Source organism: Colobus angolensis, unplaced genomic scaffold (genome assembly GCF_000951035.1).
Source record: "Colobus angolensis palliatus isolate OR3802 unplaced genomic scaffold, Cang.pa_1.0 Scaffold342, whole genome shotgun sequence".
Taxonomy (NCBI): Eukaryota; Metazoa; Chordata; class Mammalia; order Primates; family Cercopithecidae; genus Colobus; species Colobus angolensis.
In genome coordinates, this window is record NW_012116733.1 from 4,235,241 (window position 1) to 4,249,452 (window position 14,212).

General features: G+C 36.3%; 1 protein-coding gene across 2 annotated transcripts in view; it reads left to right on the forward strand.

Annotated features, from left to right (window-relative positions):
- The window catches only part of PIK3C3 (phosphatidylinositol 3-kinase, catalytic subunit type 3), a 125,840-nt gene that overhangs the window by 55,128 nt on the left and 56,500 nt on the right, over nucleotides 1-14,212 (forward strand). For both annotated transcript variants that reach the window (XM_011952584.1, XM_011952585.1), the window contains 3 exons: nucleotides 4,096-4,250; nucleotides 6,113-6,203; nucleotides 10,679-10,746. In XM_011952584.1, coding sequence (XP_011807974.1) covers nucleotides 4,096-4,250; nucleotides 6,113-6,203; nucleotides 10,679-10,746 — 314 coding nt within the window. The remainder of the gene's footprint in view (nucleotides 1-4,095; nucleotides 4,251-6,112; nucleotides 6,204-10,678; nucleotides 10,747-14,212) is intronic.

Genomic DNA, 14,212 nt, shown 5'->3' on the forward strand with positions numbered 1-14,212 from the left:
CCCAGAGGTTGAGGGGGTGGAGCTTAAAGTCCCACCCTCTAATCACATGGCTGGCTTTTCTCTCAGCCAGCCCCCATCTTTAGGGGATTTCCAGTAGTTACCTCATTAACATAAACGCAGGTGTGGTTGAAAGGGGCTTGTTAGGAATAACAGAAGTTAAATGCCAGCGTGCTATATTTTGTCCTTTTTATTTTAGCATGTTCTGAACTCTGTCACTGTAGATCTGCCTTATTCTTTCTAAATAACAGCATGATATTTTACCATGAATTTTTGTGTTAATTTACTTAGCCATTGGGCCTCTTTCATAGTCGGTTGTTCCCATTCTTTTCCTGTAACCATAGTTTAGTGAACAGGTGTGTGAGGGAGGGTAGGTGGGTATGTTTTAAAAGTCATATTCTTTTGTTTGTTTGTTTGAGACAGACTCTTCCCTGTGTCTCCCAGGCTGGAGTGCAGTGGCATGATCTTGACTCACTGAAAGCTCCGCCTCCCAGGTTCACGCCATTCTATGGCCTCAGCCTCCCAAGTAGCTGGGACTACAGGCACCCGCTGCCATGCCCGGCTACGTTTTTGTATTTTCTTTTTAGTAGAGATGGGTTTTCACCGTGTTAGCCAGGATTGTGTCGATCTCCTGACCTCGTGATCCGCCCGTCTCGGCCTCCCAAAGTGCTGGGATTACAGTGAAGTCTTTTTTGTTATTGTTGAGACGGAGTCTTCCCTCTGTCACCCAGCCTGGAGTGCAGTGGCATGATCTTGGCTTACTGCAACCTCTGCCTCCAGGGTTCAAGCGATTCTCCTGCCTCAGCCTCCCGAGTAGCTGAGATTACAGGTGTGTGCCACTGCACCCGCCTAATTCTTAGTAAGAGACAGGGTTTCACCGTGTTAGCCAGGCTGGCCTTGAACTCCTGACTTCAGGTGATCCACCCACCTCGGCCTTCCAAAGTGCTGGGATTACAGGCACTGAAGTCTTCAGCCCCTCAAAGTTATCCATGAAAGTTAGAATCGACTTCTTCCAAACTCCTGTTAATGTTGCTATTTTGACCTTCCCCATAAAGCTCGAATGTTCTTAATGACATCTAGAACGGCGAATCCTTTCCAGAAGATTTTCAGTTTATTTTGCCCAGATCCATGAGAGGAATCACTGTCTATGGAAGATATGACCTTACAAAATGTGTTTCTTAAGTAATATGACTTGAAAGTCGAAGTGACTCCTTGATTTTATGGGCAGTAGAATGGATGTTGTGATAGCAGGATTGTAAACAACATTCAGCTTCTTCTGCATCTCCATCGGAGCTCTTAGGTGACCAGGTACATTGTCTATGAGCAGTAATATTTTGAAAGGAATCTTCTTTTCTGAACAATGGGTCTTAACAGTGGGCTTAAATATTCATAAACCATGCTCTAAACAGATGTGATGTCATCCAGGCTTTGTTCTTCCCTTTATAGAGCACAGGCAATGGAGATGTAGCGTAATTCTTAAGGGACCTAGGACTTCTGAAATGGTGAATGAGCAGTGGCTTCAACTTAAAGTCACAACCTACATGAGACCCTTACCAAGAGACTCAGCCTGTGGCTGTGAGAATCTTAGATGGCATCTTATTCTAAAACAAGGCTGTTACATCTGCATTGAAACTTCGTTTAGTATAGTCACCTGTATCAATAACTTGTTACAGTTTCTCCATCAGTACTTGCTGCTTCGCTTTGTACTTTCATGTTATGGAAATGACTTCTGTCCTTAAATCTCATGAACAAACCTCTTCTAACTTCAGATTTTTCTTTTGTAGCTTCCTCTCCTTTCTCAGCTTTTATAGAAATGGAGAGAGTTAGGGCCTTGCTCTGGATTGGGCTTTCGTTCATGGGAATGTCGTGGCTAGTCTCATCTACCCAGGCCGCTAAAACTTCTCTATCAGCAATAAGGCTGTTTTGCTTTCTTTTCATTTGTGGTTCCCTGGAATAGCATTTTCAGTATACTTCAAGAACTTTTCCTTTGCATTCATACCTTGGCTGTTCGGTACAAGAGACTTAGCTTGCAACCTATCTTGGCTTTTCCTGTGCCTTCTTCACTAAGCTTAATCATTTCTAGCTTTTGATTTAAGGTAAGAGACATGCATCTTTTCCTTTTACTTGAACACTTAGAGTGCGTTGTAGGTTTATTAATTGACCTCATTGCAGTATTACTGTGTCTCGGAATAGGCAAGCCCTAGGAGAGGGAGAGAGACAGGGAAACAGCTGGTTGGTGGATTAGGCAGGACACATTCAAGATTAATTAACTGTGCCATCCTATTTGGGTATGGTGTGTGGCACCCCTGATTACAATGGTAACATCAAAGATCACTGATCACAGATCACCATAACAGATAAAATAATAATGAAAAAGTTTGAAATATTATGTGAATAACTAGAATGTGACACAAAGACATGGAGTGAAAGTATGCTGTTGGAAAAATGATGCCAATAGACTTGCTTGGGTGCAGGGTTGCCACAAAACTCATTCTGTAAAAAAAAAAAAAAAAAAAAAAAAAAACAAAATGTGCAAAAGGTACAATAAAATGAGTTATGCCTGTAGTATTAAATAAGGAAATACGGGTTGCTGGCAGGTGGTCTCTGTGCTCCTGGTTTATAAAATCGTGGAAAACCAAGAGTAAGTTATTACAAGTGCTATGGGTGTTACAAATAGGAAAAAGTGGACCATGAAATATTTGCAGGAGACTTAACCTGTTTTGTGAGCTTAAAGAGGAGACTGAAGTTGAGTTGGTAGTCCCAAAGTCAAAATTTTCTAATTATGAGTTTCAAGTGTCTGTAACAGGGTGAATGACAATTGGAATTGGAAGATAATAGATACATTTAAAAATTTTTTGAGTTTTGCGATTTTCTTCACTTTTTAGTTATTTTTAAAAGTAAAATTTTAAAAAGTACGTACCTGTGAAGAGGACAAGTATGTGAAGAGGACAACCTTTATAGAGAAATACTGGAAGCATTTCCATCCGAAACATTAAAGAGTTTTATTATCATTATTATTATTGTCATTATTATTAAGGGAAAACTCAGTAAAGTAAAAGCTGCTTTGTTGACTGACACCTTTTTAGTCCAGGTTATCTCATTGGTTGTCACTTATGGAGAATTTAGGCTTAGCGATTTGTTTTGTTCAACTCTCTTGAGAGTTGGCAGGAATAGAAAGCATGTCTCTTAATCAAATGTCTGTTTTACAGCATCTTTCATTTAAGAAGCAGTCCAGATTCTCTAAAACCTGATCTGTCAGGAAAAAAGAAAACACATGAGTTTTAAAGATTCTAACCAGAAAAAGACATTAAACAGAAGTTCTTTGAAAACTTGAAAATTTGGAATTTCTTGTATAATATTAAACATAGAATGCACTCTTCTGATCTATTACTGAAAAAAGGATCCTTCTATAATTTCTTTTTTTTTTCTTTTTTCTTTTTTTTTTGAGACAGAGTCTTGCTCTGTTGCCCAGGCTGGAGTGCAGTGGTGCAATCTTGGCTCACTGCCAGCTCCGCCTACTGGGTTCATGCCGTTCTCCTGCCTCAGCCTCCCTAGTAGCTTGGACTACAGGCGCCCGCCACCACGCCTGGCTAATTTTTTGTACTTTTAGTAGAGACGGGATTTCACTGTGTTAGCCAGGATGGTCTCAATCTCCTGACTTCGTGATCCGCCTGCCTTGGCCTCCCAAAGTGCTGGGATTACAGGCGTGAGCCACTGCGACCGGGTATAATTTCTTAGTTTTACGCAAAGCATCTTGAATCCTTCCCACTTTTTTTTTTTTTTTTTTTGAAGCTACTACCTGAAACACATCATTTATTGGACACTTAGCCTGTGCTGGACAGTATTCTGTGACTTTCTTTTATTAACTAATTTAACCCTCGTGCTCTTCTCTACAGTTTATATTATGATGTCAGTTTTAAAGATGAAGGGGCTGTGGGGTACAGGGAAGTTAAGTAACTTGGTGACATGTCAAAAGTAATACAACTGAAAAGTAATAGATAAAAGTGAAATGTTTAGTTGATATTTAGGAATAAATAATGTCTGTAATCATTTTGCATTCTTTTCCTAATATTACTTTGCTTTTTGTTTGTTTTCCAGGATTTGTTGATGTACCTATTACAATTGGTCCAGGCTCTCAAATATGAAAATTTTGATGATATAAAAAATGGATTGGAACCTACCAAGAAGGATAGTCAGAGTTCAGTGTCAGAAAATCTGTCAAATTCTGGAATACATTCTGCAGAAATAGATAGGTATGGATATCCAGGGAGGACATATTTTCCAATTTGTTGATTTTTCCCTTTTCAAATTGTTTTCTGTTTTCCTTTCCTTAGATGTACCAACCCCTAGTGTTACTAATTTTGAAGTTTTACTAGTGAATATTGCATGTGTACTCACAGCACACAAGTTACTGTATTAGGAAACAGTGTTTTGCAGGCTATCAAGTCTGAATACCTGACTTCAAATCTTGACTCTGCCACTTCCTAGCTGTGTAAACTTGTATAAATTACATATTCTCTATGTGTCTCCAGTTTCTTAAGAGTGGTGATAGCAATAGTAACTCATCTTTAAGGGTTGTTTAATCAGTAAGTGAATTAACACTCAGAGGAAACTGTCTAATACATAGTGCTCAGTGTTAGCTACTATTACTTATTTATGTTAAAATGAAATGAAAGGGGCGGGTGCGGTGGCTTATGCCAGTAATCCTAGCACTTTGGGAGGCTGAGGTGGGCGGATCACTTGAGGTTAAAAGTTCAAAAACAGCCTGGCCAACATGGTGAAACCTGGGAGGTGGAGGATGCAGCAAGCCAAGATTGCGCCATTGCACTCCAGCCTGGGCGACAGAGCAAGACTTCATCTCAAAAAAAAAAAAAAAAAAAAGAATGGATGAAAGGGCAGGACGGAGCATGCTAGTGAGCCCAAATAGTTTAATAAAAAGTTGTATTTTTTATTAGCTGTTTACACCTCGTTAGTAGTTACACTGAAAATAATAGCATATTATTTGACTTAAAAGTTAGCTATTAACAATATAAAAATGAGGAGTTCCCAGTCTGTACCAGGTGGTCCACACACATTATCTTGTTACAACTGTCTTCTCAGGTGCTTATTCATGTCCCTAATTTAGAGATGAAGGACTTGAAGTAAATTGCCCAAAGTCTTATGTATCTTGCAAATGGTAGAGTTGACTCCAAATCCCACGTTTTTTTCTACTTTTTACTTTTCAGAAAATCTTAAAATTTGAAAAAAGTAGTAACTGTTGGGTGAAAACTCTTAGGCTTAGTGATGGAAAATGGTTTTGTGAAGATCATGAGGTTTGTTATTGACAAAACCAGGTCTAGATTTTAGACTTCCTGAGTAAGTCCAGTCATTTCAATTATTATATGAGCTCAAGATTGGATTTTTGAATTTTTCTTTATGATTATGGTTATGCTTTATGTTTTGTGTTTTATTTGGAGAAGAAACGAAAAAGACGACAAATAATTTTTCTTTCCGTGACTACTTTGTATTTTTTTGTTAATATAAAGATCCTCTTTATATTATCTCTCACTCTATATTGGAGGTCTTCAGTCTTAAGTCATGCTCATTTACTTTCTTCCTTATGCCATGTAGAATGTTTTGATAAGTAAAAGTCTATTCAGAGTTTTATGATGGGGTGAAAACTGTAACCTAGTCTTTCCCAACTTACGGTGTACTAGTCACTAATTTTGTGTGTGTGTGTGTGTGTGTGTGTGTGTGTGTATGGTTTTAGTTCTTTTTTTAAGCTTTATTTTGTTTTTAAAAAGATAAAAAGGAGGAGATCTTGGCTAGATACGTTTGGGAAATGCTGGTTTAAAGCCAAATGAGCTTTTAAACAAACAAACAAACAACACTTACCCAAACCTTTAATATGCATATTTGCACATAAATCTCCCAAGAGGCATTAGCCATCATCTTTGACCATGCCCTTTTTCCAGAGTACAATGTGACTCTAGTGTTGCACAGAACACACTTGAGGAAGTGTTGGATTAACCAGACACAATTGAAGTGAACTGTGCTTTAAAAAAAAAAAAAAAAAAATGTGTCTTCTCTTATGGACAGAGTATTTTACATCTCGGTGATCTCTTTTATTTTTCAGCTCCCAAATTATAACCAGCCCCCTTCCTCCAGTCTCTTCACCTCCTCCTGCATCAAAAACGAAAGAAGTTCCAGATGGTGAAAATCTGGAAGTGAGTACAAAGCTTTTCCAGCTTCCTATAGGAGAGATCCTACCGCATAAACATTTTATGCTTGTCTTTAAATCTCAGTTTTGGTTAAATAACTAAATATTACAACTTTATTAAATAACTTACTTTATGATGCATGTTTATGACTTTTCCCCTCAGCATAAAGTGCCAGATAGTCCTCAATTCAAGTCATTTTATTGGTGCTTTGGGCATATAAATGGATTCATATGCAATATGAAAATAAACTAGGCTTAAATATTTTATTAGGGAAACTCAGAATATTTACTGTCAAAGTATTTATGAACCTCACTGTAATTGTTGTCAGTGCTTGTGATTACATTGTAGAAATGTGTGACTTTGATATTAGAGATAATACACTAAGCAACTTTTTAACTATACATATAAGTAGACGCATTTTTGAGATAAAACAGGCCTGTTAGACTATTGCTAATCTGAAAAGTGCTAATCTGCAATGCACTTTGGAAAGTGCATTGTAGAAGCTGATATAGTACATATTTTTGAATTTGTCTATAAGACTTCTAATTTAAAAGAAATCATTAATATCTCTGATGTTGAAAACAAGTAACACATGTTTTATTAGAAAAGTTCATGTGATTTTTCAGTGTGTGTATATATATATATATATATTGCTTTTAGTCAGATTTTAGGACGTAATGTTAATGACTGAATGAATATTTTAACTATTAGCTATTGATTAAAGTTTGTATGTTTGCATATCTGTCGGTATAACAAAATATTCAACTGAAAGAATTTTTAAATCACAGAATCATAGAATCCTTAGAGAAGCCCTTTAAGAAGCCAGTGTACTACAGTTAAGTTTTCCCTTTCAAAGCTAAGATATTGATTCATTGATTCAGTCATTCATTCATTCATTCACATATGTTTTTTGAGCTCTTAACATATAGGGAACTGTTCTGCATGCTGGGGTTGATGCAGCAGAAAACAAGACAGTTAAATGTTTGCCTTCGTAGAGCTTATGTTCTAGAAAGCTCTTACAAGTTACTTGTTACTAAAAAGGTAACATCCCACTGAAAGTGAAGCAGGTGAGGGAACGACCATATGGCTATCTGGGGAACAGCATTTCAGATAGAGGGCGTGGCAAGTATGGAGGTCCTAAGACCAGAGGTTAAGTGTGTATGTTTGAGGAACACTAGAAACTAGTGTTTCTCTCCAATTAAATACATAAATTGCATCTTTTATCACTGTTCGGTAACCCTCTTGATACCTAATAAAGCTTTTCATCTTAAAGCCTGTTTTGTCTGATGTTAATAGAGCTTTGTCTTGATTAGTGTTCATGTTGATCTTTTCTTCTCAATATTTTTGTTGTCTTTGTTTATCTTTTCCTTTGCATTTTTTTGTAGCCTTATGTTTTAGGTTTATTATATTTAGGTCCCTTGTAAATATCATGTAGCTAAATTTTGTTTTTTAATCTAGTTTAACACTGTTTTGTAACTGGAACTTTTGCCCCATTTGTTTGTATGGTGGTTGTAGCTATATTTTGACTGATTTCATCATCTTATGTAGTACTTTCTATACTTCCTTATGTATATATAAATTATATATTCTTGCTTGTCATTGGCTAAATCCTTCTCCCTCCACCCCACCCCGTCTTGTTATTTAACTTCCTCCAGATTTGATATTATTATTATTATTATTGTATACACTCAGTAAATACTTAGAGATACTTTTCTTAAAGGATACCTGCACCTTCCTCACCATTTCTTCTTATGTCTGTGACCTACAACATGTGATCTTTTTTTATAAAGCACTTTTTTCTTTAAATTGTTTTAAAATCTTAAAGTCTTGCTTACTCAAATTGAGTTTTAACATTTACAATACATACTTCTTGCTTCACAATTTTTAAAATTCAACTTTTTTTTATGTTCTGTAAGTAATTTTTTTATCAAAAGGGCATAGTATGAAATGAAATATGTTTGCTATTAAAATATATACATCACTGTACAAAAACATAATGTTCTTGCCAGATAGTCAAAAGAGAACTTTAGGCCTATAGTCTGCCTATTAAACTCATGGACTCAGCTTTATATAATGGCCTCTGGATTAAGGAGCTTTTTGGTGCATATTTGAAATGTACACCTAAGCTTTAAAACTGGAGATAAAATTCTTACTGAAAGCATTGGCACATCTATTTTGTAATAACAACCTCTTATTACTCGGAATTACAAAAGGACCCCTACTGTGTTAAAAGTTCTAATCTATTGATCCCTACCCTTTTCATTATTCATCACCTCCCTTCAACGTTTGCTTTTCTCTGAACATAGCTTTTATCCCATGGCTGTCATTTTAGTTATTCTTTTAGTAGTACCTGCAGTTCCCCTGGCAAAAATCTCAACTCTTGATAAGCCTCATTAATTACCTACTTTCGCCATGCCTGAATATTGCTGAAGAAAAACACACAGCATAGCATGTTGGTGTCACTATAAATTCACGATCACAGACCTCACATGAGCACTCACTGCTCTCTGCCATCTTCCATGTCCCTAGACGTGTTGATCTTCCTGTCCTGCAGTGATTTTTCATACCATTTCCACTCTGTTCTCATGCCCTGCCTTCCAATCTCCAGATGGCAATTCTGCCTTATACTTATTGGAAACAATAGAAACCTCTAGGTAGGAATGGTCTCTTTCCCATCAGTGGTTTTATAGACATGAATTTCTCCCCCATACTTTCCTTCTGTTTTCTTACACAGAAGAAACATAACTCTCTTCAAAGATGTGTTATTTTCTTTTCCTGATAGAAATACTCAAGTATGTGTTAGAATTTTCCATGTTAAAAGTTCAGAAAAACAAAACTCTCCCTTGAGACCACATCTCTTGAAACAGCACCTTGTTTTCTTACTTCTCTTCTCAAAGGAGTTGTTTATACATATTCTTTTCTTCCTTCTTTCCAGTCTTTACTCCATATCATTCTGGCTCTTGCTTAAAACTTAATTTGCTAAGTTACAAAATAACCCTAATGTTTTTGGTTATACATTCTTTTCAGCTTCTTCAGAGTGTTCAACCAAGTAAATAATTTTTTTTCCTGAAAAACTAACTCTTCTCATGGTTTAGGTGATACTGTGTATCTCTTGTTTTTCTCTTCATCTCTCTTGCCATTTCTTCTTAGTTTCTTTTGTCAGCACTTTCCTGTCTGCCTGACATCTTAATGTTCCTCAGGCTCCTCTTCTAGTCTCACTCAATACTCTTGCCCTAGGTTGTATTAATAAATTCAAATTTATATTTCCAGCTCAGATCTTTCACCTGAGTTTCAGATTCATGTATTTGATCTCCATTGTGTATCTGACAGGCATTTTGAACTTAATATTTCAAAATACAACTCTTTCCTCTTACTCTGTAGATAGGTAGCTTTTTGTCTGAAATTTCCATTTGTGCCATAACAAATCAATCCAGAAATTTGGGAGTTACTATTAATTCCTTTCTTTCCTTCCTAATTCCTCTCCACCAGCAGGTCCTGTTAATTATACTTCCAAGATATTTCTTTTATTTGTCTCCTTTTCACCATCTGCACTCTCCTAGTCTACCATAATAGCATCTTAACTGATCTCAGGTCTTTACTTCACAGGACAACCAGTCATTTTCCTAAAATGTAAATCACATCATCTCACTCTCCTCTTAAGATCCTTTGTTGGGCATCCATTGCTTTTAAAATAAAATTCATACTCAATAATAACGTGACCTTAGAGGTCTCACATACTTTGACCTTTGCCTATCTTTTCAGTCTCTTCAGTGTTCACTGTATTTTGTTTACATTACTTAAAATTCCTTGAACAAGCCAAACGTAGAGTCTTCCAGTGTCATTTTGGTCTTGCCTGAATGTCGTGTCTTCATTGCTGCCTTTTCTAACCTCCCAACCTGACCATTTCTTTTTTTTTTTTTCTTTTTTTTTGAGACGGAGTCTTGCTCTGTCGCCCAGGCTGGAGTGCAGTGGCCGGATCTCAGCTCACTGCAAGCTCCGCCTCCCAGGTTCACGCCATTCTCCTGCCTCAGCCTCCCGAGTAGCTGGGACTACAGGCACCCGCCACCTTGCCCGGCTAGTTTTTTGTATTTTTTAGTAGAAACGGGGTTTCACCGTGTTAGCCAGGATGGTCTCGATCTGCTGACCACGTGATCCGCCCGTCTCGGCCTCCCAAAGTGCTGGGATTACAGGCTTGAGCCACCGCACCCGGCCTGACCATTTCTTTTAATGTCTCTCTCCTCTACCAATATGAAGCTCCAGGAGGACAAGGAGTTCTCTGAACTGTGGCATTGTAACCACTTGCATACTGTCTGATTTAAAATATTTTTGTATGTGTGTATGTAAGGGTAGATAAATGGCAGAAAATCTGATCTGTTACATAAGATATACAGATGAAAACTGATAGGCAAATGTAGACTTACTTATTTTCCTCCATTAATAGTAGATGGTAATGTATAATACATTTATTTTAATTCTTTCAGCAAGATCTCTGTACCTTCTTGATATCGAGAGCCTGCAAAAACTCAACACTGGCTAATTATTTATACTGGTATGTGAAAATAATTTTCTGTTTATGTTCTTATTACCCTTAAGAATTATTTTTCTCATGCTGTAAACACAAAGACGGTTTAAAATAAGGTATGAGCAATCATCAGATGTCTAGATACAGTATTTTTATATCTAGCTGTATTCCATGACAGTTGGGTTCGTGGAAACGCTTCTTGGCACCGCTATTTCTCTCCCTTTCACTAAGGACATAACTTTCCAAGAGCTGGGATATACCTGGGGAGGGTAATGGGTGCTTTCAGTTTGATATCTGTTTGGCATGTGAAGTAGTTGAGTATGATATTTCACAGTTCTTCAGGAGTATATATTTTTACATTATTTACTAAAACATTGGAATCATTTAAAAAGAGAAAGTTGCAATTAAAAGTTATGGCATTTTAAACATGAGAAAACCAAGGCAGAGGCTTGCTGTAGCTGAACTTGGTAGACCTTGATCTAGGATTAAATCATTTATCTACTGCTTTGTCATTTTCAGGGTACTTTCAGTGACCTTTTCTCATTTGTTTCTATGAAGTTAAATGGGCAAGTATAAACGTCTCCATTTCACATTAAAACAATGTCCTGAGTCACTTGAAGGAAAGAGAGAAACTAAGGCACAGAGTGACTAACTGACTTCTTGAGGCACAGTTAATATGAAGCATGGTTTCCTTTATTTTCCACAGAATCCTGAAGAGAAAAAGACAAGTAGCTTAAGCCACAATCAGAAATATTTTGCTTCAATAAAAAAGAAAGTACTGGGATTAAACACTAGATAAGAGGGCTTCATCTAGCTTTACAGAGCTAACAAAGGGCAGAGCCAGGGGGGTAAGACCTGCCTAAAGCCTTCTTTACCTTTGGGAGAATCCTTGAAACTACTTACATCACTTTTTAAACTTCTTGGCATGAGACTTTTTATTGTATAAATGATTTCTAATCTAATCTTACTGCTCAATTTATAGCCTTAAACAAATTACAAATTAGTAGGTGTCCATTGTAAAAGCTCACTATAGGTTGAGCATACCAAATCCAAAAATCTGAAATCTGAAATGCTCCAAAATCCAAAACTCTATGAGCATTGACATGAAGTGCAAAAGAGATGCTCTTTGGAGCATTTCAGATTTTGAATTTTTGGATTTAAGGTGCTAAGTATAATGCAAATATTCAGAATTCCAAAAAAACCTAGAAATCCAAAACATTTCTGATTCCAAGCATTTTGACTAAGAGATGCTGAACCGGTACTTTTGAATAATGATGAAGTATTTTGCTTTTTGTGAGAAAATTATACAAAATACTATTTTGTTTTAAGACTGGATTTGGGAAGCCGTCCTTGTGGGTCAAGTCCAGCCTTAACTTCATTCTTCCACTCTCCAGAGGTAACACTCTGCCGGATACTGCCCCTGTACCTAAGAAGTAGGTAACTAAATTAGAGCACTCTTTTTGTTTTTTTCCTTTTTATTATGCTTTAAGTTCTAGGGTACATGTGCACAACGTGCAGGTTTGTTACATATACATGTGCCATGTTGGTGTGCTGCACCCATTAACTCGTCATTAACATTAGGTATTTCTCCCAATGCTATCCCTCTCCCCTTCCCCCTACTCTGTCACATCAGTGTGTGATGTTCCCCGCCCTGAGTCCAGGTTCTCACTGTTCAGTTCCCACCTATGAGTGAGAACATGTGGTGTTTGGTTTTCTGTCCTTGCGACAGTTTGCTCAGAGTGATGGTTTCCAGCTTCATCCATGTCCCTACAAAGGACATGAACTCATCGTTTTTTATGGAGCACTCTTTTAACACACACAGTTTTCGATTTACATAAACAGTAAATATTTGTTTAGTTTAAACCTTTATGGTTCTCTTTACAACAAAGAAAAACCACTGTCAACGATCTTAAGTAAATCAGTGATTTCCCCCCCTTTGGAACCTGTGTTTATGTTTTTTGGTTGTTGTTTTTTTTCTGTTGGCCTCTGTAGTGGGAAGAAAAATAGTTTCCTACTTTTACTTTAACAGTTTAATATAATATTCATAAAACAACATTTTCTTCATATTAAATTTCATTATGTCCTTGAAAATATAGGAGGTTTTGACTAAGTGTTAATCACTATTTTTTCTTTGAAAGGTTTACTTAGAAATTCTCATATTGCCAAATTGGTACTATTTCCTTTAAATGTCACCTTTTACCTCTAATGTTCTCTATATTCCAATCTGAATACTTAAGGGTATGTCCATTCACTGGTCTTATGGAAAAATATTTCCTCATGAAAATCTAAATGTTTAAAAGGAAGTAAAGAGAAAAAAAATTTGTGGGGTATGTTTCTTGAGTTTTTGAGTAAATATTTCGAAGCTGCTTAGGTATTTTTAAATTAAAATTTTATATATTTTTAAAATCATTTGCTAAGAATTCATTTACAGGTATTTTTGTTTCCTTGCAATATTCACAGAAACTTTTCTCTGGCTCAGAAATTATAGTCTAGAGTATTCACTGTGGTAAGAGCTATATGTATATATACTGATTATGTGGTGCTTTCAAGTTACATATTCTTTATGTTTGATTGTAGACCAGATTTCATTATTAAATTTGAAATGAGTTTTGATAGAATCTTTGATCTCTTATTTCAAGTAGGAAGAATTTTCTGAAAGCAGCCAAACAGTAGGAATTCTATTAGATGAAGTTTCCAACATAGCGGCTGTTTCTGTTCATAAGGAGCACACTTTTTTTTCCCTATAAACAAAGTACAGCCCCAGTTCCCAGTCTTATAAACATTCAGTCAAACTTAGATTTGATTTGTGTTTTCCCACTATATCTCTGATTCATTGAATCAATAGTATATGCTGTGTCTATTCATTCCCTAAGGAGTAATTGTTTTTCCCATATTTACAGTCTGCCTATTACATATTCAGAAATACTCATGGGGAGAAAAGCTATTGATGTGTGGACTCTTGCCTTTAATAGACACTGCTTTTGTGAATGTAAGGTAACAATAAGGGAAATAATTTCAAGTAGTTGGTTTAAAATGATCATTCTTCTCTTCCTTTGAACATATAAAAATAACAAAATGTCAGAATGTAAATGCTTCTGTAGGCCTACTCTATTATAACAAATGTATTAAAATAGAAATTTTAATTGATTGTGCTGTTTCCTTTGAACATTTGAATTTCCTTTTTTCATTTGTTCCCTTTCTGGTGATTTAAACAGGATTCTTGCTGTAGCTAAATCCTTAGGGGCCTATAGGTGTGCAAACAATCCTTTTAAAATGAATAGTGTCAACCTTTTAAGCCACAGAGGGGAGTTACAGTCTCCAGTCTGTAAAATGTTGGGCATCAGAATCTATAAATCGTTGCAGTTTTTTATTTTTATAGCCATTCTAGGATGTTGAAGTTGAAAGTAAACTTTGGATGCTTTGACATGTTTTCTATAACTTTTAAGACCTTTCAAGGTAATAAAGGTTATTTACTCCACAAAATAAAATTGCC